This window comes from Solanum tuberosum, unplaced genomic scaffold, assembly GCF_000226075.1.
Source record: "Solanum tuberosum cultivar DM 1-3 516 R44 unplaced genomic scaffold, SolTub_3.0 scf00527, whole genome shotgun sequence".
Classification (NCBI taxonomy): Eukaryota; Viridiplantae; Streptophyta; class Magnoliopsida; order Solanales; family Solanaceae; genus Solanum; species Solanum tuberosum.
In genome coordinates this window covers 120,283-147,425 of record NW_006239447.1, presented here as the reverse complement: position 1 = coordinate 147,425, position 27,143 = coordinate 120,283, and the positions used below count along the sequence as shown (strand labels likewise).

The following is a 27,143-nucleotide window of genomic DNA, read 5'->3' as shown; positions in this document are numbered from 1 at the left end:
CTTATCTGAAAAGTCATGACCTTTTCGAGAAGTCACAACCCTTTGGAAAAATCGCAATTTATAGAAAAAGTCGCAACTCATCGGAAAAGTCACAACTCATCGAAAAAGTCACAACCTAAGTTAGAAATATTATAATAATTTAACATTCAAGTTAGGAATTTATGCTTTTAAGATAATATATATAGATATGATGATATACGATATGATATAGCTTTTTGCCCTGCAGATCGAGAAACTTGTGTCAGAGCTATAGAAGTAAAGCATAACTCTTGTATAATGAAATGGAATTACTTTTGCAATATGCAACAGTACCACTAGCCAAAGATATACTTATACTAACAATGAAAGAATTTCATAATAAATCACCAATCCCAAATAAAGCTACAGGAACACCAGCACAAGCAGCAATGACCTTTGGTTCCCAACCCGTATGATTACTAGAGACCAAAAAGAAGAAAGTTGCTGCAAAAGCCAAGAGCATGCTAACTATGGAGACAAATAATGTTGTGAGTCCAAACAATAACTATCATTGATGAATAAATAATTTCTGAACAAGAAACGTTAATGATACCACAACAATATACATATACTCTTATAGTATCATTGACTAATGAATAATTTTTTAACAAGAAGCCTTAATGATACCAAATACAATAGTATCAGTTGAACGAAATTATCAGTCTTAATGATACCAATACAATTTATGATACTAATTTAGTATCAATCTAGCGAAAATTATCAGCCTTAATCATACCAATACATTATATGTTACTGATTTAGTATTAGTTAAGTGAAAATTATTGGTCTTAATAAATGAGGGTTATAGGCTGTAATTATTTATGAGAGAATGGATATTTGAGGAATTACTTTGGGTTTGGGTATGAACTTGTAATTGTTTTAAATTTTAAGGCCCATTTTGAACTTGTTGATATTGTTTACGTTGAGACAGTAATTATGTTTTACTGAGTATTTCCAGTTAACTATTGAGAAATTCATAACTGAGATATGTTGAGATCGATTATGTACTTTGAGGTTCCTATTTCACTTGAGTAAGTCTTCCGCTGAGTAATGAGCCAGATCAAAGATTCGTTTGGGGACCATCAATGGTTCTCGAGTGCCGGCCACGTCCAAGATGTAGACTCGGGGCGTGACATGAGCGAGATAGGAGAAAGGCAAATGAGACAATCAATGTATTTTCAATACATGTAAACCACTCTTGAATAGAGAGTGTATTTGAAATATATTCGAGATACATGTGTCTGGTGAATAAAAAGTGGCACAGACAGATAATTTTCTAAATTGATGTAAACACACGTATATACTCCTATATGAAAGAAGGTTCTATTGTTAATCGAATTTGTGTTTGGCCGATCTAAAAAGAAACTTGGACCAATATGTTGATTTTGCTACATCAAACCATAATTTATACTGTAAACACCCAAATAAAGCCACAGGAACACCAGCACAAGCAACAATGAGCTTTGGCTACCAACCCGTATGATTTCTGTAGATCAAAACGAAGGTTGCTGTAAACGCCACGAGCATGCTAACTATGGAAACAAACAACACTGTAAGTCCGAAGAATAACTTAGCAGGCAATGACACAAGAAAGTCATCTTCAGCATAGCGAGATGTCAGAATGGACAAGAGCATAATGATGGAAATGATTTGAGGTGAATAGTGCCACTGCATCTGACATAACAAAGACTGTAAATCCATTCAATTCTAGCCATATTGGAATACCATTATCATCCTTATTACAACCTGGCACAGTGAATCAAGCAGCAAACACCATCGTGGCAATCAAAGTTGCTGCAATCATGCAAGAATTTGCAGTGTCTTTCATCCACTTTTGTCCATCTTTTAGTAATGCCTTGTGCTCTTCTGTGAAAAGTTCCCTAGGGGTTTTCCCATCCTTGTTTCTGTCCTTGTGGAATGAAAGCGGTACAAGTTTCTCCACTTCCTATAGAAATTATCATTCTGCATCAGCAAAGAATTTCAAAACAACAAAAACTGTGAAATTTACATTTCTCACTTGAACCACAGTATCTCTCTTTGCATTTGTAGTGCTGCTCCAGAAACCTTAAGAAATGAAACAGCTGTTGTAGTGATTCAACGAATACAGCATTATTATTATTATCAGCATTAGGAGGCACAGACTGAACAAGTTTGTTTTTCAGGGCTTCCATCTGTCCACTACTTTTCTGTTTACTGAATATTGGCTCCCCTAACTTCCCAGCCAAATGCAGAATGCTATTGCCATCATTGTCAACACGATATAAAACTGCAACATGGAGAATGTTATGCATTTTATCGTCAACCCTCCATATGATCCCAGGATAATCACGAGTAACCACAAGCAAAAACCCTAGATTTCCTGCTTTTGCAGCAGAATGGACCAAGTTTGTATCTGATGAGATGTTTGTGTGTGTTTATTTTTATAGCTAGCTTACCATACATTTCATTCTGGATAGTGGTGTGTAGAAGATTTAAGCGTTCTTGTTGCTGTAGCAAATCAAAATTTGTGACCTCAAAAAGGTATGATGTTACATCTTTATGCCCATTGAAAGATGCCCCAGTGATTGATAATATGTCACGCTGACCACGGATGTTTGGTAGATTCTTATTCTTTTCTATCATTACTTAAATTATTTCAACGGCCCCTGCCAATGCTGCATAGTAAAATGCTTAAGACTCGCTCATGGGAAGACTCGTTCTCCATTATTATGTCTTCGAATTGCACTGCTAACACAAACTAAATAAGGATACAGAAAACTCTTGATCTCCAATGACTCTTTCTATCTTTATTTATATTCAATTCTTAAGAGACAAAAAGTATGTTGTTCTTTGCTTGAATCACACGTAAGAATTTTGTTTTTCCTTTTTCTACATAACCATTGCCACATTTCAACTTTGAAGAATCTATATTAAGCCCTCATTTGTCTTCATTAAAATTAAGATTGTTTATTTTCAATTTATGAATTGTGTATATAAAATTAAACACTAATATTAAATTAAAAATTTCAAGTTCCTAGAATTGATTGTTCTCGCAACAAAGCTAATTTCTTTACTATTTATAATCAATTTTCTAGGAGGAAAAAAAACAAAAGAACGTTAAATGGATGAAGTTGTTGATAATTTCAAATATGGCCATGGTTGAGCATTCTGTAGAATTCTTACGTGATTGAGGATGGAATAAATTCTTCATATTGTTCAAGCAAAGACAGTAAGATAACACAACTTTGATGGAGACAGTAAGGGAATTCTATATGTATTGATTGGGTGCAACAAACTGAAATAGGATTGTATTTTCAGCATATTTATTGGTTTAGCACATTTATTCTTTTAACTATATAGTATTTCTAAGGAAAAGAGTTGCTTACTTTATAGTTTATACATACAACTTTAATATAAAGTTGTTTATTCTATTTTCCTCGTTTTTTATGTCAATTAATTGGTGTTTGTTCCTCTAATGTCTAAATTCATTTTCTTGCTATATATCGTAATTGTAAATATATATTATATTCTCAGCATATTTGTGGAGTGATGATTCTCCTCATGTGACCTTTATTCTATTTGCAAGCTAAGTATATTAAGTGCAGTAATATGAGTGTAGCAAATTCAGTTTAATTTGGGTGAGAATCATTCTAGTTAATTAGTAGTTAATCGTAAATAAAAGAGTATCTGATAATTAAGCACTTTTTTTGAATTTTATTTATGTGACATTATCAACAACGGGAAAAGGGTCAAAATTACCCCCAAACTATATGAAATAGACCATTTATACCCTTCGTTACATTTTGGGATAAAAAATGCCCCTGTTGTTATCCTAAGAAACCACAAATACCCTCAAGAGTTAACACCCCAATTTTTTAGTGACGTGGCAAGCCACATGGGACTAATCCCTCCACCTAAGCATTGCCAACTAAGATTCACTACAAAAGAACCTGACTTTTAGTGGCGACAAAGTCGCCACAAAATCCCAAAATATTGCCACTAAAGGTTATGAGTGATTTTTAGTGGCGACTAAGGCTCCAACAACCATTCGCTAGTAAAACTTATTTTTTCAACAAAAAAAAAATGATAATTAATTTTCGATTGCGATCTAATTTTCTAAAATAAATAACTTGCAATATCCATATTAAAAACATCCAATATTATTACGAAAAATAATCAAAAATTACTTCTCGATTCAAATCTCCTACTATATATATATATATAATGCATCATTGTACATTTTATACATTTACAAATGACATAAAAATAAAACATATAGTGTCTTCAAACTCCTACTTAATCGATATCATATTTGGTTTTTTAAAAACAATGAAGAAAAAAACACAAAATTAGAATTTAATGCTAAAAACTTTTAGTGACGATTTTCTGGGATTTTGTGGCGACTGTTGTTGCCACTAAAGGTCTAGTTCTTTTGTAGTGAATCCTAGTTGGCAACGCTTAGGTGGAAGGTTTAGTCCTACGTGGCTTGCCACGTCAACAAAAATTTGGGGTGTTAACTCTTGAGGGTATTTGTGGTTTCTTAGGATAACAACAGGGGCATTTTTTATCCCAAAATGTAACGAAGGGTATAAATGGTCTATTTCATATAGTTTGGGGGTAATTTTGACCCTTTTCCCGTTGTTGATAATGTCACATAAATAAAATTCAAAAAAAGTGCTTAATTATCAGATACTCTTTTATTTACGATTAACTACTAATTAACTAGAATGATTCTCACCCAAATTAAACTGAATTTGCTACACTCATATTACTGCACTTAATATACTTAGCTTGCAAATAGAATAAAGGTCACATGAGGAGAATCATCACTCCACAAATATGCTGAGAATATAATATATATTTACAATTACGATATATAGCAAGAAAATGAATTTAGACATTAGAGGAACAAACACCAATTAATTGACATAAAAAACGAGGAAAATAGAATAAACAACTTTATATTAAAGTTGTATGTATAAACTATAAAGTAAGCAACTCTTTTCCTTAGAAATACTATATAGTTAAAAGAATAAATGTGCTAAACCAATAAATATGCTGAAAATACAATCCTATTTCAGTTTGTTGCACCCAATCAATACATATAGAATTCCCTTACTGTCTCCATCAAAGTTGTGTTATCTTACTGTCTTTGCTTGAACAATATGAAGAATTTATTCCATCCTCAATCACGTAAGAATTCTACAGAATGCTCAACCATGGCCATATTTGAAATTTTAAATCTAAGTGTATATATATATATTACTAGTTAAGTCTTCATTTATTTTCATTACGATTAAAACATCTTAATTTTAATAAACATCTTAATATTAAGATGTTGTCTCTAAATCGTAATACTGTTTGTTTTCTAACATATGAATGTGCATATGAAATTATAAACTACTCCGATCCCTCTATCTCAATTTATGTGAAGTTAGTTTGACTTGACACAAAATTTAAGTAAAAAAGATAGACTTTGGAAACTTGTGATATTAAATAAGTTATGGATGTTTGTGTGACTATAAATCATTTCAATAATGATAAAATAGACATTTTAAAGTTAAATTATTACTAAATACAAATAAATGTCCTTTTTTTTGGGACCGACTAAAAAGAAAAATAAATTATATAAATTGGAATAGAGAGAGTATAGTATCAAATTAAAAATTCAAGCTATTGGAGTTGATTGTTCCCGCAACATAGAGCTAATTTCTTAACTCTTTACAATCAGGTTTCTAGGAGAACAAAATAATAAAAGAACGTTAAATAAAGTTTTTTTTCCCCTTTCTTACACTCATATCAATACACTTAATATACTTGACTTACAAAAAGAATAGAAGTCACAGGATTGGAGGAGAATCATTATTGCAGTTATGATTCTCCTATTGTGACCTTTATTCTTTTTGCAAGCTAAGTATAATAAGTGTAACAAAGTCAATTTAATTTGAGCGAGAATCATTTTAGTTAATTAGTACTTTTTTCATAAATAAAAGAGTATATGATAAACACTTTTTGAATTAAATTTTCTCCTAGAAAATTGATTGTAAATAGTTCAAAAATTAGTTGTATGTTGCGAGAACATTTAATTTGAGGAACTAGAATTTTTAATTTAATACTAATGCTTAACTTATATGCACATGCATTCATATATTAAAAACAAACAGACTTAATTTTGAAAGCAAATGAGGGCTTAATAAAGAATATATACTCAGATCCTTCAAAGTTGAAATGAGGGCTAAATAACTAAAGTCATGACTTTAATCTTTTGGCTGGTGAATTTACTTCTAGTCTTGTTCATTCATGAAGCATGGAGTTGTGTTGTGGAAGAAATACATTGATGTGAAACGTACGAGCTTGAGTAGCACAACAACATTGTTCGAGGAGCAGAGCTAGAAAGTAGAAACCCCCTGTTGCTAGAAAAAGCAGAGGTGGGCTTCTTGAAGGACTTTACAGAGTCATCCTTATGCGTCACAACTCTGTGTATGTTACTTTTGTTATCGTTGGTGCTTTACTTGGTGAACAAGCAATGGATAAGTTCTTCGTTCTTTTTCTCTTTTTGTCACTCTAGACACGAATATAAATAAACATAGAAACAATCATCGGAGATCAAGAGTTTTCTCTATCCTTATTTAGTTTCTGTTAGCAGTGCATTTCGAAAACAAGAGTGCAGATATAATAATGGAGAGCAAGTTTTCCCATGATATTGAACCAGTTGCTCAGGATTGTGAAAATAATGAACAAGTTGGGTCTCGAGACAGAAGGGATATTGAAAATCAACTTCCCGACTCTGTACTAATTCTTAGTAAGTTCACAACTATATATCTATTTCTAGATAACGTAAATGTCTTGAATTTTTACAACAACGTCATTAAGTTTAATTAATTTGTAGATGGAATGAAAGTGAATTATGAAAATGTGTGTGAAATTCTTTGGCGGGCTGCTGTGGAAGATAATTGGAGGCTTGCTGAACAAATTTTAAAGAAGGATCCAAGCTTTGTTCGTCAAACGATATCGGACCAACTTGGAACAATACTTCACATTGCAGCAACAACAAAAAGCACCAGATTTGTGCGAGAGCTAATGAAACTGATTGAAGTAAGTGAGTTGGAAGTGAAAAATAAATACAGGAATACAGCTTTTTCTCTTGCAGCAGGGTCAGGGTTCATTGAAATTGTTAAAGCAATGAGGGGAAGAAATGAGAATCTACCGAACATCCGTGGTTACCAGGAAAGATTACCAATCACTACGGCAGCTATGAATGGGTATAAAGCTATGGTATCATACCTTTTTGAGGTCACAAGTTTTGATCTGATACAGCAACAAGAACGCTTAGACCTTCTTCGGATCACTACCCAGAATGAGATGTATGGTAAGCTATAAACTAAAATCACTTTCTTTTTCTGTTTTTCTTATGTTGTTTATAGCTACACTTGTATCGCTAAGTTAATTAATTATTGCAGATGTAGCATTAAATATACTTAAGAAGGACAGAAAATTAGCCAGTAAAACGTTACAAGAAAAAACTAGTGTCTTACTCATTCTATCTGGAAAGTCCTTAGTGATCAGTAACCGCGAAGAAAATTTGAAGAGATTCATTGAAGGAGGTTATTCTCCGGTTTGGAGAAAGTTTATTAGCTTGATTTTCATGGCCAGGAGTCAATTCATTACATGTAAGATCTACTTGACCTTAACTATGTCTTAATCAATTTTGTACCAAGACAAGCTTAATTAATATCATTCGTTTGTAGTGCTATTGCTTCAAACTTCGGGGGTACTCCCAGAAAGATATGTACCGGAGAAACAAGCAGGTCTACTACTTGAGGAGGTATTGGCGGAGTGTAAAAGAAGTGCAAAGGATAAGCTATCGGACGTACTGATAAATGAAGGCTTGATCCGTTGGGCTGCAATAGCAGGAGATGTAGAGTTTTTAGTTCTGGTTATTCACAGTTATCCTGATCTTATAGACTACATTGACCAAAAAGGCCGGACCATTTTCCATGTTGCGGTTTTACTTCGAAAGGAAAAAATCCTCAGTCTTATACATCAAATAGAAGGAATGAAAAACTTTCTTCTTCCAAGATATGATATCGATGGAAATAACATTATACATTTGGCTGGGAGGTTAGGGGTCACAAATTATTTTGATAAGGTATTTCCTCTCTTTTTAAACTATACATGTTTCTTTCATAGATACAGGAAATATTGTATAATAATAGTGTTTGGGTTAATTATCATTGTTTAAATAATGAGCTGGCCAACAGGACAAGATTATGCCGCCATCGTTTCTTGTTGGATTTCATAGCTGTCATAGCCACAAGAATGACTATTGTAATGAATAGAGAAAGTTGATTATTGGTGAAAACGATATTTGGGCTTTGGGACTCATTTGGACTTCTACCACCAGCTAAACTTTGGGCCTAAACGTTTTGGGCTTAAGCATACACTCAGATCCAATAAACAAATCTGTACATATCATTAGGCCTTGCAACGTTTCTTTTACTTCTTGTATTTATTTTGTTTGTTAGAAATAGGTCAATTAGAAATAGACACCTGTCTAGTTTGTTAGTAGAAAGATTCTTCAACACCTGTATAAATACAGCACCAATTGTATAGTTTGATCATCAAGAAATACAGAGAAGGAAATTTTCTATTTAGTGTATTGTTTAATTCTTGCATGGTATCAGAGCAAGGTTGATCTTTCTTGCATAATCCCTCGTTTGAAGTTCTTCTTCTTCTTCTCTGTATATTTTTTTTGAAATGACTGGAGGCGAAAATTCACCTGTGGTTCAAACTACTCAAGCAAGTGATAGGATCCCTGTAATCAATACAGTGGAATTCTTCACATGCTTTTTATCTTCATTCTTCTGATCATCCAGGCATGAATCTGGTCTCCACTGCCTTTCATGGCAGAAGCTATGGAGGCTGGAGAAGGTCTGTTATGATTGCTCTGTCAACAAAGAACAAACTAGGTTTCATTGATGGATCCCTAGTTGTTCCTACTGATACAAACCTTCAAAAGGCTTGGTCAAGGTGTAATGACATGGTCCTCTCTTGGCTCTTGAATTCTCTCTCAAAAGAGATTGCTGAATCTGTTTTGTATTCTCAAAATGCCAAAGTTCTGTGGTCTGACCTGGAAGATAGATTTGGTCAGGCTAACGGAGCAAAATTATTTCAGTTACAGAAAGATCTAAGTGTTGTTGTTCAAGGAAACTCAAGTATCTCTGCATACTTTACAAAATTGAAAAGTCTTTGGGATGAATTGGATGCCCTCAATACTTTTGCTGCTTGTAGCTGTGATTGTATTTGTGGTGCTAAAGAGAAAGGAGTGAAAGCTCATCAGGATGAGAGATTATTACAGTTTCTTATGGGTCTCAATGAGACTTTCATAGGGGTTAGAAGTAACATTCTTTTATCTTCCCCTCTCCCCAACATTGGTCAAGCATATTCATTGGTTATTCAAGATGAGAAACAAAGAGAAATTCATGCTTCTCCCAATTACCCAGGAGAATCAGCATCTTTTCTTGTTGGTAATGCAGGATCTAGGAGGTTTGATGATTATAAGGCTCAACAAGGGAATTTTTCTAAGAAAAACACTATGACATGCAACTATTGTAAGAAAGTAGGACATAACATTGAACAATGCTACAAACTTTATGGTTTTCCTCCAGATTTTAAATTCACAAAGAACAAAAGGTACTAGAAAGGAGCTATGGTCAACAATGCCTTCAACACTAATGAAGGAGGCAATCAGGTGATGGAAAATTCTACAGATCCAAAGTCACTTAGTCAAGAAAATGTTGGACAGCTTCTGGACCTTTTACAGAAGATGAATCAGAAGACTGGAGGAAAGTTTGATGCTAATGCAAACATTACCTGTGCTGGTAAGGCTAAGTTTCTCAGTTCACATGCTTGCTTGTTTAAAAGTGACAGTACTTCATGGATTTTAGATAGTGGAGCATCTGAGCATATGACTTTTAATAGAATTTGTTTTTCTAGTCTTAATCTTCTACCCAAACCTATTTTGGTCACCCTTCCTAATTCTCATAGAGTAACTGTTACTCATTCAGGATCTGTTTATCTTTTGCCTGATCTTCTTCTTCATAATGTCCTCTACATTCCTTCTTTTAAGTTCAATCTCCTTTCTGTTCATAAATTGTGCAATCAACTTCAGAAGTTTCTTCTTTTCACTCCTAACAATTGTTTCATGTTGCAGGGCCCTTCACTGAAGAGCCCTCTGGTGCTTGGTAAGGAACAAGATGGTCTATATGTTTTCAAGTCATCTCAATCAACAGCTAGTACCAAGAATGTTTTCCAAGCAGCTGCTTCTACAAATAGTCTTTCTAGTTCTAGTTCTAATTGTTCTCTTTTTCCTAGTTCAGTAGCAAATGTTTTTACTTCCTGTTCTAGTTTCTTTGATCCTAATGTAAAAGAAAATTTATGGCACTACAGATTAGGCCATATACCTTTGAGTAATATGAAGAAAATTGTTCCAGTTTCATCTTCTTGTTCTAAATTTTCTTCTCCCTGTGTGATCTGTCCTATGGCAAGACAATCTAAACTACCTTTTCCCAAAAGTCTTGTTTCTACTAAAGCAGTTTTTGATATGATTCATGTAGACATTTGGGGCCCTTACAAAACTCCCACACATGATGGTTTTAGATACTTTCTAACTATTGTTGATGATTTTAGTAGAGCTACTTGGACACATCTTCTTAGCACTAAATCCAATGCTTTTCCCATTCTCAAATCTTTTATCTCCATGATAGAAAGACAATTCAATTCCAAGGTTAAAATAATCAAAACTGATAATGCTTTTGAATTGGGAAGTGGGAAATTGCAAACTGATTTTTTTCTGTGCAAAGGAATTATCCACCAAACTACCTGTGCTTACACTCCACAACAAAATGGGATAGTGGAAAGAAAACACAAGCAGTTGTTAGAAACATCAAGAGCTCTACTTTATCAGTCTCATTTACCTATTATCTATTGGGGGGAATGTTTATTAACAGCCACTTACCTCATAAACAGATTTCCTTCTTCTGTATTAGACCATAAAACACCTTTTGAAATTCTTTTCAAATCTAATCCTGTTTACTCAACTCTAAAATGTTTTGGGTGTTTATGTTTTGTTTCTACTCTTCCTCCTCACAGAACAAAATTTGACCCAAGGGCTCTACCTTGTGTTTTTCTGGGTTATCCTTATGGAAAAAAGGGATATAAAGTTCTAAACCTAAAAACAAAGAAAATATCAATTTCCAGAAATGTTGTCTTTCATGAAGAGTACTTCCCTTTTGCATCTGACACACATCTTTCTCAAAAGATTTTTCCTGTTTCCACTCCCTCTTCTGATTATGATGATTACACTGTTCCTTCCAATTCTGATATTCCCTTTTCTGTTTCTAACCCTATTCCTTCAGATACCACTGTTTTAGAACCTTCTTCCCATATTTCTGACTCTCTTAATACCACTTATCCTAGGGTTTCCAGTATTTCTCCCACCAATCCTGTTATTGATGATTTGCTTAGAAAGTCTTCTAGAATTACTAGGACACCTGCATATCTTAAAGACTATGTTTGCAATGCCCTTCAACTCACAGATGTGAGTTCAACCTGTTTTCTGAGTCCTGTTACCCCTATTTCTTTTCCTTTCAACAAATTATCTTCTATTAATCAAGTCATGCTCACCTCTGTTTCTAGTATCCATGAACCTGTTAGCTATGAACAGGCAGCACATGATCCAGCCTGGCAGGAAGCAATGCATAAAGAATTATCTGCTCTAGAATTGAACAAAACTTGGGATGTAGTTGAATTACCTCATGGGAAAAAGGCTTTACCTTGTAAGTGGGTATATAAAGTGAAACAACATTCAGATGGTATTATTGAAAGACTTAAGGCACGACTGGTTATTAGAGGTGATATTCAAAAAGAAGGGGTGGATTACAACGAGACATTTTCACCAGTGGTGAAAATGACAACTATTCGGTGCATTCTTGCTTTTGCTGTAAAGAAAGGATGGGATTTGTTTCAGTTGGATGTCAATAACACTTTTTTACATGGAGATCTTGATGAAGAAGTATATATGAAATTTCCTATTGGGATTACACCTCCTTCACCTACTCATGTTTGTTTGTTAAAGAAGTCTATTTATGGTCTTAAGCAAGCATCGCGCCAATGGTATTCCAAACTCACTGCCGCTCTCAGTTTCAAAGGATATAGTCATTCTCTAAATGACTATTCTTTATTTTTTAAGAAAACCGACAACTCCATCTCTATTGTTGCAGTTTATGTAGATGATATTCTATTAACAGGTGATGATGCAGCAGCTTTACAAGATTTAAAATTGTTTTTAGATGCTGAGTTTAAGATTAAGGATCTTGGGAACTTGCATTTCTTTTTAGGACTAGAAGTTATTCGCGAGCCTAATGGTTTGATTCTGTCTCAGCGCAAGTTCACCTTAGACCTATTAGCAGAATTTGATTGTCTACATCTTTCACCTGTTTCCGCGCCATTGGATCCTACTGTCAAATTAAAGGCAAATGATGGTATCCCCTTGAAGGATCCAACTACCTACAGGCATTTATTGGGAAAGTTGAATTACCTTACTCACACCAGACCAGATCTTTCTTTCACCGTACAACATCTTAGTCAGTATATGCAAGATCCAAGGGTTCCCCATTTTACTGCAGCCTTACGGGTTCTCCGCTATTTGTTGAAGGACCCTGGTCTTGGTCTATTTATGAACAGTGATTCATCATACAAGCTGTTGGCTTTCTGCGATTCTGACTGGGGTACCTGTCCGGATTCACGAAAATCAGTCAGTGGGTTTTATATCTCCCTTGGTTCTTCTCCAATTTCATGGAAATCGAAGAAGCAAGCTTCGATTTCACTCAGCTCAGCTGAAGCTGAGTATAGATTAATGAGAAGGGTAGTGGCAGAACTCACCTGGTTGGTTCGTTTGTTCGCCGATCTCACTGTTCCGATCTCTTTACCAGTTCCTCTTCAGTCAGATAGTTCAGCTGCAATCCACATCGCTAAAAACCCCGTGTTTCATGAACGAACGAAGCATGTCGAAATCGACTGTCATTTCGTTCGTCAACAGTACCTCGCCGGCCTCATTTCTCTTTCTCATGTTCGTTCCTCTTCTCAGCTTGCCGATCTGTTCACCAAATCTCTTGCTGGACCTCTTCACCATAGCCTTCTTCACAAGTTGGGAGTATCCTCTACGCCTCCAACTTGAGGGGGGGTGTTGGATTTCATAGCTGTCATAGCCACAAGAATGACTATTGTAATGAATAGAGAAAGTTGATTATTGGTGAAAACGATATTTGGGCTTTGGGACTCATTTGGACTTCTACCACCAGCTAAACTTTGGGCCTAAACGTTTTGGGCTTAAGCATACACTCAGATCCAATAAACAAATCTGTACATATCATTAGGCCTTGCAACGTTTCTTTTACTTCTTGTATTTATTTTGTTTGTTAGAAATAGGTCAATTAGAAATAGACACCTGTCTAGTTTGTTAGTAGAAAGATTCTTCAACACCTGTATAAATACAGCACCAATTGTATAGTTTAATCATCAAGAAATACAGAGAAGGAAATTTTCTATTTAGTGTATTGTTTAATTCTTGCATTTCTCAAGGTTTCTGGAGCAGCGCTTCAAATGCAAAGAGAGATAATGTGGTTCAAGGTGAGAGATTACATAAAACTATATTTTCCACTTCTTGTTATATGTATACTTAAAAGGCATTCATTTTTAGCGTTTTCATTAATGGGAAGAGTTATGGCTCTCAAAAATTTTTGTTGCTGCGGAATGATAATTACTAATTGACTAGGAAGTGGAGAAACTTTTACCACCTTCACACCACCAGATGAGAAACAGAGCTGGAAAAACGCCAAGGGAATTATTCACCGAAGAGCATAAGTTATTACTAAAAGAAGGGGAAAGGTGGATGAAAGACGCTGCAAATTCTTGTATGATTGTAGCAACTTTGATTGCCACGATGGTTTTTGCTGCAGGCTTTACTGTGCCAGGTGGTAATAACGGCGATAATGGTATTCCAATATTGCTAAAATTCAATGGATTTGTGGTCTTTGTCATATCAGATGCAGTGGCTCTATTCAGCTCAATCATTTCCATAATTATGTTCTTGTCAATTCTGACGTCTCGCTATGCTGAAGATGATTTTCTTGTGTCATTGCCTGCCAAGTTATTCTTCGGACTTACGGCGTTGTTTGTCTCAATAGTTAGCATGCTCTTGGCGATTACAGCAACCTTCTTTTTGGTCTACAGTAATCATACGGGTTGGGAGCCAAAGCTCATTGCTGCCTGTGCTGGTATTCCTGTAGCTTTATTTGGGTGTTTACAGTATAAACTATGGTTTGATGTGGCAAAATCAACATATTCGTCCAGGTTCTTTCTTAGACCAGGAAAGCACAAACTCTTTTAACAACAGAGCCTTCATTGCAGATAATGGTTGTATGTATGCAAAATCCTACATCATCATAGTTGCCTCGACACTAAATCATAAAACACAAAAACTTGCAATTGAACAGTTCATTCTGTATTGTGGAGTAAAGATTACTGTTATTGAACAATGCAACTTCAAGTGTAAAAATCTTTTAAGTTTTGAGTGATGTAGAAAAGTTTGATTTGTATATGTAGCGCAAATATAAGAAAAGTCGTGTTTCTTGATAATCTAAGTTCACAACTTCACATTTTAGACAACTTTTGTATATCAACCTCAAGTCTTACAACTGAGAAATATATATCTACTGCATTAGAAGAATTATGATGTGATCAAACACAAACAAAAAGATCAACTAATTTTGATCCATTGCTAGCTGTTGAGCCCAGTACTGGCGTAGCAACATGGACAAAATATTGGTCAATTGAATACTCTTTATCGTCAAACACAACAACAGAATTCATGGCATAATAGCCGAAACACTTAATTATTAAAATCAGCTTACATAATAAGAATATTCCAAAGTCATGAATCGATTTGAGAGTCCGCTTATCTTCTTCCTAGTACGTACTGAAGTTTAGCTGATATATCAAGTATTCTTAACTTTGCTATACTGAGCACTAATTAATGCTCCCTCCATTCCATATTAAGTAATTTTTGAGGCATTTTTCATTTTTCAAATTAATTTAATTGTTCAGTTTTCAAGACTACTTTTAGAGTGTTCTTCCAATTTTACCCTTCATTAGTTAGTATTGGAATTAGTGATTAATTAATATTTAGTTATTTTAATCATAAATTTGACAATAATTAATAAGGGTAAAAATGGAAAAATAGGTTCAATTTATGTCTTAATCTACTTTTCTTAAAGGGTGTGAAACACCTCAAAAATTAACTTAATATGGAATTGAGGGGTATGTATTGATTGGGTGCAATAAATTGAAACTACGGTAATATAGGTGATCTCAAAATTTTCATAAATTCATGGTATATTCATAAGAGATCAAGATGTGGCCTCCTAGCTACATTCGAAAAATGTGCTATTATATATAGTCCTCAAATCACTGAAAAATTTAGAGAGAAGAATCAAAGGAGGAACAGAATAGCCTAACTTCGTTTTCTTGCTATGTATCATAATTGTAAATAGAACCCCTATAACTTTCCAATTATGTGCAGCAACTTCTCCTTCACCAAAAGTGTATTGAATGGAGTCAGAAGTAGGAGTTCTATAGCACATACATCTGGAGGTACTTCCTTTGTGAACATTTAACTGATATATCAAGTAATGTGGACTTGGTACAGTGTAAATATAAATATACACTATATTTTCAGCATATTAGTACAATTAGGATTCTCCTTCTGTGGCCTTTATTTTCTTTACAAGATAAGTATATAATTATTATATTCGTAAGGAAAAGAGTTGCTTACTCTATACATATATACACCTTTAATATAAAGTTGTCTCTTCTATTTTCCTTGTCTTTTGTACTAGTTTAATTTGTGAATGTTCCTCTATTGACTGTCTAAGTTTGTTTTCTTGCTATATATATATCGTAATTGTAAATGTATATTGTATTTTCAATATATTTGTATAGTTATGATTCTACTCTTGTGACCTTTTTTCTTTTTGCAAGCTAAGTATAATAAGTGCAGTAATATGAGTGTAACAAAGTCAATTTAATTTGGGCAAGAATCATTTTAGTTAATTAGTACTTTTTTCATAAATAAAAGAGTATATGATAAGAACTTTTTAAATTAAATTTTCTCCTAGAAAATTGATTATAAATAGTTCAGAAATTAGATGTTTAATTTTATATGCACATGCGTTCATATATTGAAAACAAACGGACTTAATTTTGAAAGCAAATGAGGGCTTAACTAGTAAGAAATATATACTTAGATCCTTTAAAGTTGAAATGTGACAATGATTGAATTTTCTGTGGAAAAAGGAAAACCAAAATTCTTACGTGATTGAGATGGAATGAGTTCTTCATATAGTTCAAGCAAAGAACAATCATTCCTTTTTCCCCTTTGTCTATAAAGACAAGAATATAGATGAACATAGTAAAAAAATAAATTCCAAGCTAAGTATATTAAGTGCAGTGATATGAGTGTAACAAACTTAATTTAATTTGGGCCAGAATCATTCGAATTAATTAGTACTTTTTTTATAAATAAAAGAGTATATGATAAGCACTTTTTGAATTAAATTTTGGGAAAATTACACAACACGACAAACATGTAATATGTCACTATAGTTTAAAATAAGTACAATTCATAGCTACAGGTAAGGGTTTTATAGCAAATTTCTCTCCAACCCAAAAAACATTCCACATAATATGACAATTGTATTTTGTATTTTGTATTATGTATCAAATGTATTTGTATTTCATATCAACTATATTTGTATTATGTATCAATTGTATATGTATTATGTATCAATTGTATTGTGACAATTTGCATTCTGCCAAATTTATTCGTTGATACAAGTTGTGTTTGTTAATACACATCAATTGTTATCTATTGTGTTTGTGAAAGAACTTGATACAACAAATACAATATCATGTATCAATTGTATTCAATCAAAATACACGTGAGAGATTTGTATTTAATATCAATTGTATTCAGACAACTTTATTTGTATTATGTATCAATTCTATTCGTGATACAATGTACACCATGTATTCATTCTCTCTCCTCTCTCTCAATCTCGCTCGTCTCTCTCCTTCTTCTCTCAATCTCGCTCGCCTCTCTCCTCCTAATATGTAGCTAAATACAATAGTTTTTGATACACTTGTATTCATGATACAACCTGATACAACAAATACAGGTATTCAACCTCTCTCCTCTCTCCCAGATCTCGCTCTCCTCCCTCTCCTAGTCTCGCCCGCCTCTCTCCTCCCTCTCCTCTCTCCTCTTCCTTACATATAACTATAATTCATAATTAAGCAAACTATAGCTGTAGAGCTCTAATTAGGCCCAAACTATAGTCATTTTTTAAAGTTTTCCTCTCAGAAATTAGCTCTATGTTGAGAGAACAATCAATTCCAGGAACTTAAATTTTTAATTTAATATTAATGTTTAATTTTATATGCACATTCATATATTGAGAATAAATCGTCTTAATCTTAATGGAAACAAATGAAAACAAATGAATGTATACTTAGGTCCTTCAAAGTTGAACTGTGGCAATGGTTGAGTTTTACGTAGAAAAAGGAAAATCAAATTCTTACGTGTGATTGAAAATGGAATATGTTCTTCATATTGTTCAAGCAAAGAACAATCATACTTTTTTCCCTTTTTGTCTCCTAAGACAAGAATATAAATAAACATAGAAACAATCATTGGAGATCAAGAGTTTTCTTTATCTTTATTTAGTTTGTGTTAGCAGTGCAATTCGAAAACATAATAATGGAGAGCAAGCCTTCCCATGAAATTGAACCAGTTTCTCAACATTGTGACGATAATGAACAATTTGGCTCTCGAGATGGAAGGGATATTGAAAATCAACTTCCCGACCCTGCACTAGTTCCTAGTAAGTTCACAACTATCACTCTCTAGAAGGATGATATTTGAATAATAAAATTAAGATACTATATGGTACGATAATTAAATATGTTATACAATTTCATCGACAATGATACACAAAATTTATGTGCCTTAACAATTAATATTGTGTTAAATTAATTGCGTAAAGTGAATATATATAGTGAAAGTTGGAGTCTCATGGCTATTTTCATTCTGTCCTTTTAGGTTCTCTACTAGAAAAAAAAAGATGAATTTTATTATAATGAAATCTGATAAAATGAGATGCCATTACAAATAAATATGAGGAGAAGAGTTGCCTTTTTATTAGCTCTTCTAATTAATTGGCATTCTTGAATTATATCCAAATTTATTAATTGATTAATTTTCATTAATTGCTAATTGCAGTCTTTTAAATTCTATGTTGTGTTATAACTTGTAGCAATGAAAAGTAAATGGCATTCCTTGAAAAAGTAAAATCAATTATTAATTTGATTAATTTATAATAATTGTCCACTTTACCCTTGTTATACCACACATATATGTAATACTTGTTTATAATACATACAGAGAAGTGTTACGTCCTTAGTCTTTTACTAAGTACATGTGCAGCACTTGACAACTTGCTTACGTTCTTGCACCACTTGCTCACTATCTTGCTATGCCAAGCTAGCCAGCCAGCCTAAAATTCTAGGAATCGCTAAGAGAATGAAAGTGTGAACACAAGAGGATTACTAAGAAGAATTGTGTTGTAGAGAACTTTGTTGATTTTTTCTTGATGATTTTACAAATGGATGCCCTTTGTTTATACTAGTAACTTAGGGGCTAAAGTGTAAATAATAATTGTTAAATAAGTCTCTAGATATTTACAAAATAGTGGCCTCTCTCTAGAATCTTTTACAATGCTAGAAAATTGGAAGGACAATAATTCCATGCAAATCTTAAAAATTTTAGGAACTTCCATAGGAAATCTCTCTATTTCTCTATAATCATCCACAAGGACAAGTCTTTTCTCTCATGTAAGTAAACTTTGTGTCATGTGGCTGGCGCTTATATGATTAGTGAAGTGACAATATTAATAATGCGTGGTTTGAAACTTAATTAATATGCAGATGAAAGGAAAATGAATGATGACGATGTATATAGAATTCTTGCTCTGGCTGCTATGAAAGATAAGTGGAGTGTTGCTGAAGTAATTTTAAGAAAGGATCCAAGTTTGGTTCGTCAAAAGATATCGGAATTTGGTGAAACAGTACTTCAAATTGCAGCATTAGCAGGAAGCACCGGATTTGTGCTAAAGCTAATGACTCTGATGGAACCAGATGACTTTGAACTGAAAACTAATAATGGGAATACGGCATTTAATTTTGCAGTAAATTCAGGGTTCATTGAAATTGTTAAAGCAATGAGGGAAAGGAATAACAATCTACCAAACATCCATGGTCTGGATCCTGCCGGCCGTGCAATATTTCCAATCAGTGCGGCAGCTATTTATGGGCATAAAGCTATGGTATCATACCTTTTTGAGGTCACAAATCTTGACATGCTAAACCAAACAGAACGATTATCACTTCTTGAGATCACTACCCACAATGAGATGTACGGTACGTAAGCACAATCACATGATACTTAAATCAACAAGCTGAACTACGATTTGCATTATTTCTACTAATTTTCAATACCTACGTACGTACAACTTTTTTTCTTGTAGATGTAGCATTAAAAATATTCAACAAGGACAGAAAATTAACCACTCAAATGTTACAAGGAAATCTTGATGTCTTCTACATATTATCTCACAAGTCCTTAGTTATCAGTAACCAACAAGGAAAGTTGAAGAGATCCATTGAAGGACCTTATAATTCTCCACTAGTACTGTGGAGAAAGTTTATTAGCGCGACTTCCATGGTCAGGAGCCGATTCATTACATGTAAGATTTAATTACGTACTGTCTTAATTAATTCCAAGAAAGTTGTAATAATTAATATCAATGTCTCCCTCTATTTTGTATGACAAGACAAGCTTAATATCGATCATCAGCAGCTTAGCTTGTAGTGCTGAAATTGCTAAGTTTTTCAGGGCTACTCCCGGAAAGATATATACTGAAGAAACAAGGTGGTCTACTACTTGAGGAGCTCTGGGCGGAGTGTGAAAGAAGCGGAGAGGATAAGCTATTGGAGCTAGTAAGATGGAAAAAATTGATCCAATTTGCTGCAATAGCAGGAAATGTAGAGTTTTTAGCTGTGGTTATTCACAATCATCCTCGTCTCCTATGGGAATTTGACAGAGAGTGGTCCGTTTTCCATTATGCGATTTTTAATAGACAGGAAAAAGTATTCAGTCTTATACACCAAACAGGAGGAATGAAAAACTTTCTTCTTCAAAAATATGATACTAATGGCAATAACATGTTGCATTTGGCTGGGACGTTAGGATGTTCAAACTTATATAATAAGGTATTTCCTCTCTCTTTTTCAACAATACATGTTACCTATTCCAATTTAAGAGGAAATATTATTGTATAATAAAAAAGTCTCCATCGGTGTATTATTAATGAGATGGTCAACAGGAGAAGATTATGCTGCCATCGTTTCTCAGGGTTTCTGGAGCAGCACTTCAGATGCAAAAAGAGATATTGTGGTTTAAGGTGAGAGATGGATCGGAAACACATCTTGTTGCATTTTATTTGTTTAGTATGAACTAAAGGCGTTAATTAATAATTTGGGTTGCTGCTGATCAATGATATATAATTACTAATTGGATAGGAAGTGGAGAAACTTTTACCACCTTCACTCCACAATATCAAAAACAAAGCTGAGAAAACCCCTAGGGAAGTATTCACAGAAGAGCATAACCTACTGCTAAAAGAAGGGGAAAGGTGGATGAAAGACACGGCAAATTCTTGTATGATTGTTGCAACCTTGATCGCCACGATGGTTTTTGCTGCAGGCTTTACTGTGCCAGGTGGTAATAATAGTGATACTGGTATTCCAATATTGCTAGAATTCAATGGATTTAGGGTCTTCGTCATATCAGATGCGGTGGCACTATTCAGCTCAATCCTTTCCATCATTATGTTCTTGTCCATTCTTACATCTCGCTATGCTGAAGATGATTTTCTTGTGTCATTGCCTGCCAAGTTATTGTTCGGACTCACGACGCTGTTTGTCTCGATAGTTAGCATGCTCTTGGCGTTTACAACAGCATTCTTTTTGGTCTATAGTAATCATACGGATTGGGAGCCAAAGCTCATTGCTGCTTGTGCTGGTATTCCTGTAGCTTTATTTGGGTGTTTCCAGTATAAACTATGGTTTGATGTGGCAAAATCAACATATTGGTCCAAGTTTCTTTTTCGACCAGGAAAGTACAAGCTGTATTAACTACATTACAGATAACAGTTGCACAGAGGAGTGTCTTCTTCGTTAGTAAAATAACGCGCAACAACATTTTACATTATTATATATGTAATCAGAGAATCAGGATTCTTGGCGGTGCCTTATTCCCAATTGTAATGTTTGTGCTTGAAACTTGAGCGAATTTCTCCATCAATGCTATTCTCAAGTGTTTGATTTGATTTATTATGAAATTCTTAGTATATCTTTGGCTAGTGGTGTTGCATATTACAAAAGCAATTCCATTCCATCATGTTTATGCTTCATAGTATAGTAACTGGTAATTAAAATCCTACATCATGATACTTGTCTCGAGTCTCGACACTAAATCATAAAACACAAAATTGTCTTCCATCCAGTACAAGAGTGTTTTCTCCATTAATGAGTCGTAGGCAATGCAAATTTAGATTAGTCAATAACGAGATATTAAAAGGATATCACAAGGAAGCTAGCAAAACGGGTAAAAACAAGAAATACTATCAAGAGTACGATTTCTTTTTAACTTGATATATACCCCATTTCCTATTTCATTTGAGTAATTATAATCAATTACATCCAAAAAACAGGACAAGAAATAATTCATTTGAGCCTATGGCTCTATAAAACTACTCCTTCATTTCATTTATATTTTTTTAAAACATAAGATCCTAATTAATAAGTATAAATTAAACTGGAGGTGAACCAGCAACATCAGGGCCTGGAGCAGCAACTTCAGGAACTCCAGGGACTGGAACACCAACAGTAGGAACTCCAGGGATTGGGAAATTAAATGGATCAGTAACACCAGTACCCGTACCAAGACCAGGAATATCAAATCCAGGAATATTAAAATTCGGGATATTGAAACCAATATTCGGAATTCCACCTGGAAATGGAAATGGAAATGGAAACGGAAATCCTCCGATATTTGGATTAGCAGGAGTTGTTGCATCATTTACCTCCTTAAATAAATCATCATTTTCCTCTCTAAGCATTCTCACAGCACTAGAAAAGTTAATTAAACAAAGCAAAGTAATCAACTTGAGACAAGTCATTTTCATTTCTTTTCTTAAGAGTTAATTATATAAATTTGCTTACACTAATAAGGTGTTTATATAGAGGGTTTTTGAGGTCCCTAAGAGTTAAAAGTGTCAAAGTATAAGATTGTTTTAGATTTATTCACACTAAAAAAAAATGTTTTGCCAGCTACATCTTTTTAGCAATTTTTAGCATTTGTAGTTAATGGGGATGGTTAAGGATATAATGCTAATTAATCTACTTTGACATTTTTTTTATGCAGAAGCAAATACTAGTTGTTGGTTGATGGAGAATTAATTTTATTACACCAGGTTTTCAGTAAAGATGGTGAGAAAGAAAGAGAGAAAATTGTACCCAATTACTTATTTGGGCTTACTTTTTTTCATCTCATTTCAATGGTTGTTTAGCTCAAAAAAAATATCCCAAATTATTATTTCAGACTTTTAAGACTAAAGTTCACAATTGTTTTCAATGATAACCTTAAACATTAAGAGAAAACACTCTTAAATTCAGCCCGAATTATTAGTTTCATTGTTGAACTATTGACAATCTTAAAACACACTCATTTACTTGATTAACTGAACTTAAATAACCCTTGATGTTATAACATAAGTGAAATACACCCCTAAATTCTCTTGAAGTGTAGGGACATTTTCAATACTTCTCTCAATTTTTTATTAAGAGTCACATACTCCTACGAGAGTTTGAGACTACTTGCTATGTCATGTGCCAGATCGAAGGTGTACCTAAGTTTTACTTAGTCCGATAGAAGAGTTTTATTTTTAGACAGTCAATAATTTAGGAACAAAACTAATAATTTGAACCTAATCCAAGAGTACTTTCAATACTTTTCTCTAACATTAAAGAAGTACACCGTTTTTTTCTTAGTACTGCTTAATTTTCAAATTGAAATAACTGAGTAAGGCTGAAAAGATGGAGAGTTGCAGTTTGTACTTACTGTATTTTGATGTACATTGAACTCTAATTTCAAACATGGAAACTTTCAATTTACACTTGATATTTTGATTCATGGAAGAGTTTCAAAAAACTATAAACACTATAACACGCAAACATTTACTTCCTCCATTTGCTTTTACTTGTCGGGTCTCAAGTCGGAATCAGGAATTGGACCCTAAATTGGAGTTGGGAGTTGTGTCTTGGATCAAAGTCGGTGTTATAGTATTTGATCAAATTATATCTAAATGTTCAATATTTTCTTTTTACTACCAAATATAAAAAATTAAAACAAAAAATTTACTTATTTTTTTGAATTATTTTTATTAAAAATATTTCTCTTTCGTACCGAACATACTAAAACCATGAGAACTACGTCACAATTTAGTCACCAGCAAATTTTAATTCTGAAACTAATTAATCCCACCTTATGAGAATGTGTTTGATCATGAATTTTTTTTATTTTTTTTTGGAGTTAAACATGAACTTATGTGTTTGGTCATAAAATTTCAAATAACAACTTCAAAGTTATTTTTCACTTTTTTCAATTTTACTTAATTCATGAACAAATACAACTAAATCAATTATCAAATATCTTTTTTCACTTTAAAAACAAGATTTTTTTTTTTCAAATTCTACAATAAAACATGCCGAGTATAAATCTGCCATTAGAGCTTAGCGAAAGCTGTAGGTAGAGTTAACATAGCTAATTTTGGTTGCTGGAAGCCTGGAAGTGTCACACCCCTATTTTTAAGCACTAAAATTTTAAATTCGGTCAAAAATCACGTGTCTAACCGTAGGCAGAGTTAAATAGCTAGTTCTGAAGTGGTATGATATCAATCAGGCTTCGTCTTCAAAGACTTTATGCAACATCAAGATTTGCCTATGCTGGATGGGGAGACTTTTTGGCTATGGAGAACAGAAGCTATCATTTAATGCAGGAATACCATGAATTTCCTCCAATAAACATGCTAGCGATTAATTCCCAGTTGAAGGAATTGGTTAAAAATGGTCAGTTAGAAGATGCACGCCAGATGTTTGACAAAATGACTCAAAGGGATGAGGTCACATGGACAAATATGATTTCTGGTTACGTCAATGACTCTAGTTCATTACAAGCATTGTCTTTATTCTTAGAAATGCGGCGTGATCCTACTATCAAAATGGACCCTTTTGCTCTTAGCCTTGCGGTGAAGGCATGTGGGCTTGGTGTGAATTTGAAGTGTGGTGAGTTATTACATGGGTATTCGATGAAAGCTAATTTTGTTTGTTCTGTTTTTGTGGGTAGTTCACTTGTTGACATGTACATGAAAGCTGGTAAAGTGTTGGAGGGTTGTGGAGTTTTTGATGAAATGCCTCTTAGGAATGTAGTATCTTGGACCGCTGTTATAACTGGGCTTGTCCGAGCAGGTTACAATGAGGAAGGGCTGGTGTATTTTTCTGAAATGTGGAGAGATGGTGTAGAATGTGATTCGTATGCTTATGCGATTGTGTTAAAAGCGTGTGCTGATATTGGGTGTTTGAATTACGGGAGGGAAATGCATACTAGGATAGTGAAGAAAGGCTTGGATATGAGCTCTTATGTGGCTAATAGTCTTGCTACAATGTACAATAAATGTGGGAAAGTAAATTATGGTATGTGTTTATTTGGAAGAATGAAGTCGCGAGATGTTGTCTCGTGGACTACAGTAATCACGACATATGTTCAAATTGGTCAAAACCAATATGGTATACAAGCATTCTTGAGAATGAAAGAGTCGAATGTGACTCCTAATGAGTATACATTTGCTGCAGTTGTTGCTGCTTGTGCAAATCTTTCGAAACTAGACTGGGGTGCACAACTGCATGCAAATGTTTTACGTGTAGGCTTTCCTGATTCTCTGTCTGTGTCAAATTCAATTGTCACAATGTACTCCAAATGTGGACAGTTGGATTCGGCCTCACTTGTATTTCATGAAATGAGTAGAAGAGACATTGTTTCTTGGAGCACAATTATTGCTGGGTATGCTCAGGCTGGTTGTGGTGAGGAAGCTTTCGAGCTGCTAACATGGATGAGAAAGGAAGGACCAAAGCCAACGGAATTTGCTCTTGCAAGTGTACTTAGCGCATGTGGTAGTACGGCAATCCTTGACCAGGGAAAGCAACTTCATGCTCATGTTCTTATCATTGGATTAGATCATACGCCTTTAGTACTGAGTGCTTTGATCAACATGTATTCAAAATGTGGAAGTATTGTAGAGGCCTCAAAGATATTTAATTCAGCACAAAATAATGACGTTGTATCATGGACAGCCATGATTCATGGGTATGCTGAACATGGATACAGCCAAGATGCTATAAGTTTATTTGAAAGAATTCGTTATGCTGGTCTAAGACCAGATTCTGTGACCTTCGTTGGTGTTCTAATCGCTTGTAGTCATGCTGGCCTTGTTGATCTAGCTTTTCACTATTTTAAATTGATGAAAGAGGAGTACAAAATAAGTTATTCAAAGGAACATTATGGTTGTATGATTGATCTTCTCTGTCGTGCTGGACGAATAACTGATGCTGAGAACATGATCAAGAATATGCCATTTGAAAAGGATGATGTTGCTTGGTCAATCTTGCTTAGAGGCTGCAGGCTACATGGTGATGTTGAATGTGGAAGCCGTGCGGCTGAGCAAATTCTTAAACTTGCTCCAAATTGTGCTGTGACTCACACTACTTTGTCAAACATTTATGCGTCAAAGGGGAAGTGGGGTGAAGTAGCAGAACTGAGGAAGTTGATGAGATTGAAAGGCGTCACGAAGGAGCCTGGATGGTCTTGGATTAAGCTCAAGGATCAAGTTTCTGCATTCGTTGCTGGGGACAAAAAACATTCACAAAATGAAGATATTTATGATATATTGGATCTGATATCCTCAAAAGCAGAATCTTCTTTTCAGAATATTGCTTCTCTTTTGGAGTAGCCAAAACTTAAAATAACTCCTTGCTTATTTCCACAAGCAGCTCTGTTTCTTTGTTTAAACTTCATCCATTGAAAATGAGATAATGGAAAAAACGCTAGAAAATGATCAAAATGGTCCTTCATCTATAGGGGTTGAATTATTTTGATCCTTTATATATATCACTTTATCCAAATAGTCCTTAATGTATAGAAAATAGTATTATTTTGGTCCTTAGCCCTAAAAATTAACTAAAAAATAAAAAAGTTGTTAAACTTAACCGTGGGTCCCACACTTGTTGGACCCTTTCTTCCTCCCTCTTTCTTCTGCCATCTTCTTCTCCATTTCTTTCTTCCACCATTTTTTCTCCAATTTCCAATTGATTTACTCTTCTATTCACAGCCAAAATCCTCTCTTACATACAAAAATCTCTTCAATTTTTTTTTAAAATGTTAGTCAATTTTTATTTTCCATCTGTCAGTTTAGTTTTTATATTTGTAATTTTAAAAGATATAATCGTGCATTCACTTTGCAACGTTGGGAGACTGAAAAAAGTGTTTGAATTACTTAGAGAGAACGAAAGTGACATTGTTACTTACAACACTTTGATATGGGGGTTCTGTAGAATTGGATTTGTTGAAATGGGTTTTAAATTTACAAACATTTTTTGAAATTTGGAGAAACTTTTGTATGTAAGAGAGGATTTTGACAGCGAATAGAAAACGATAAACCTGGGGCTCTGATACCAACTTGTCACGACCCGATTTCTCAAGTCATGATGGCACCTACTATAACCCACCAGTAGGTAAGCCAACCCGTAACCCGGAACAACACGTAATGGGTCTGAGGGTAGAAACTAAACAAGAGTAG

General features: G+C 34.1%; 5 protein-coding genes across 5 annotated transcripts; all 5 read left to right on the top strand.

Annotated features, from left to right (window-relative positions):
- The first annotated feature begins 6,626 nt into the window (after positions 1–6,626).
- LOC107058484 (uncharacterized) lies at positions 6,627–8,651 on the top strand. The gene is made up of 5 exons (XM_015304257.1): positions 6,627–6,799; positions 6,887–7,366; positions 7,458–7,667; positions 7,746–8,146; positions 8,259–8,651. The coding sequence occupies exons 1-5, from the start codon at positions 6,676–6,678 to the stop codon at positions 8,334–8,336; spliced, it is 1,293 nt and encodes a 430-aa protein (XP_015159743.1). The 5' UTR covers positions 6,627–6,675; the 3' UTR covers positions 8,337–8,651.
- A 79-nt stretch (positions 8,652–8,730) lies between these two features.
- LOC107058485 (uncharacterized) lies at positions 8,731–10,484 on the top strand. The gene is made up of 2 exons (XM_015304258.1): positions 8,731–9,878; positions 10,211–10,484. The coding sequence occupies exon 1, from the start codon at positions 8,876–8,878 to the stop codon at positions 9,695–9,697; it is 822 nt and encodes a 273-aa protein (XP_015159744.1). The 5' UTR covers positions 8,731–8,875; the 3' UTR covers positions 9,698–9,878; positions 10,211–10,484.
- A 3,151-nt stretch (positions 10,485–13,635) lies between these two features.
- On the top strand, positions 13,636–14,654 carry LOC107058487 (ankyrin repeat-containing protein At3g12360). The gene is made up of 2 exons (XM_015304261.1): positions 13,636–13,686; positions 13,832–14,654. Exons 1-2 carry the CDS (start codon positions 13,660–13,662, stop codon positions 14,444–14,446), a joined length of 642 nt encoding a protein of 213 aa, XP_015159747.1. The 5' UTR covers positions 13,636–13,659; the 3' UTR covers positions 14,447–14,654.
- A 3,193-nt stretch (positions 14,655–17,847) lies between these two features.
- LOC102598038 (uncharacterized) lies at positions 17,848–21,523 on the top strand. Its single transcript, XM_015304259.1, has 6 exons — positions 17,848–17,996; positions 19,099–19,590; positions 19,698–19,916; positions 20,066–20,442; positions 20,556–20,633; positions 20,752–21,523. The coding sequence occupies exons 1-6, from the start codon at positions 17,873–17,875 to the stop codon at positions 21,364–21,366; spliced, it is 1,905 nt and encodes a 634-aa protein (XP_015159745.1). The 5' UTR covers positions 17,848–17,872; the 3' UTR covers positions 21,367–21,523.
- A 2,359-nt stretch (positions 21,524–23,882) lies between these two features.
- LOC102594089 (putative pentatricopeptide repeat-containing protein At3g47840) lies at positions 23,883–26,479 on the top strand. Its single transcript, XM_006364988.2, has one exon. The coding sequence runs from the start codon at positions 24,180–24,182 to the stop codon at positions 26,295–26,297; it is 2,118 nt and encodes a 705-aa protein (XP_006365050.1). The 5' UTR covers positions 23,883–24,179; the 3' UTR covers positions 26,298–26,479.
- The last annotated feature ends 664 nt before the right edge of the window (positions 26,480–27,143 follow it).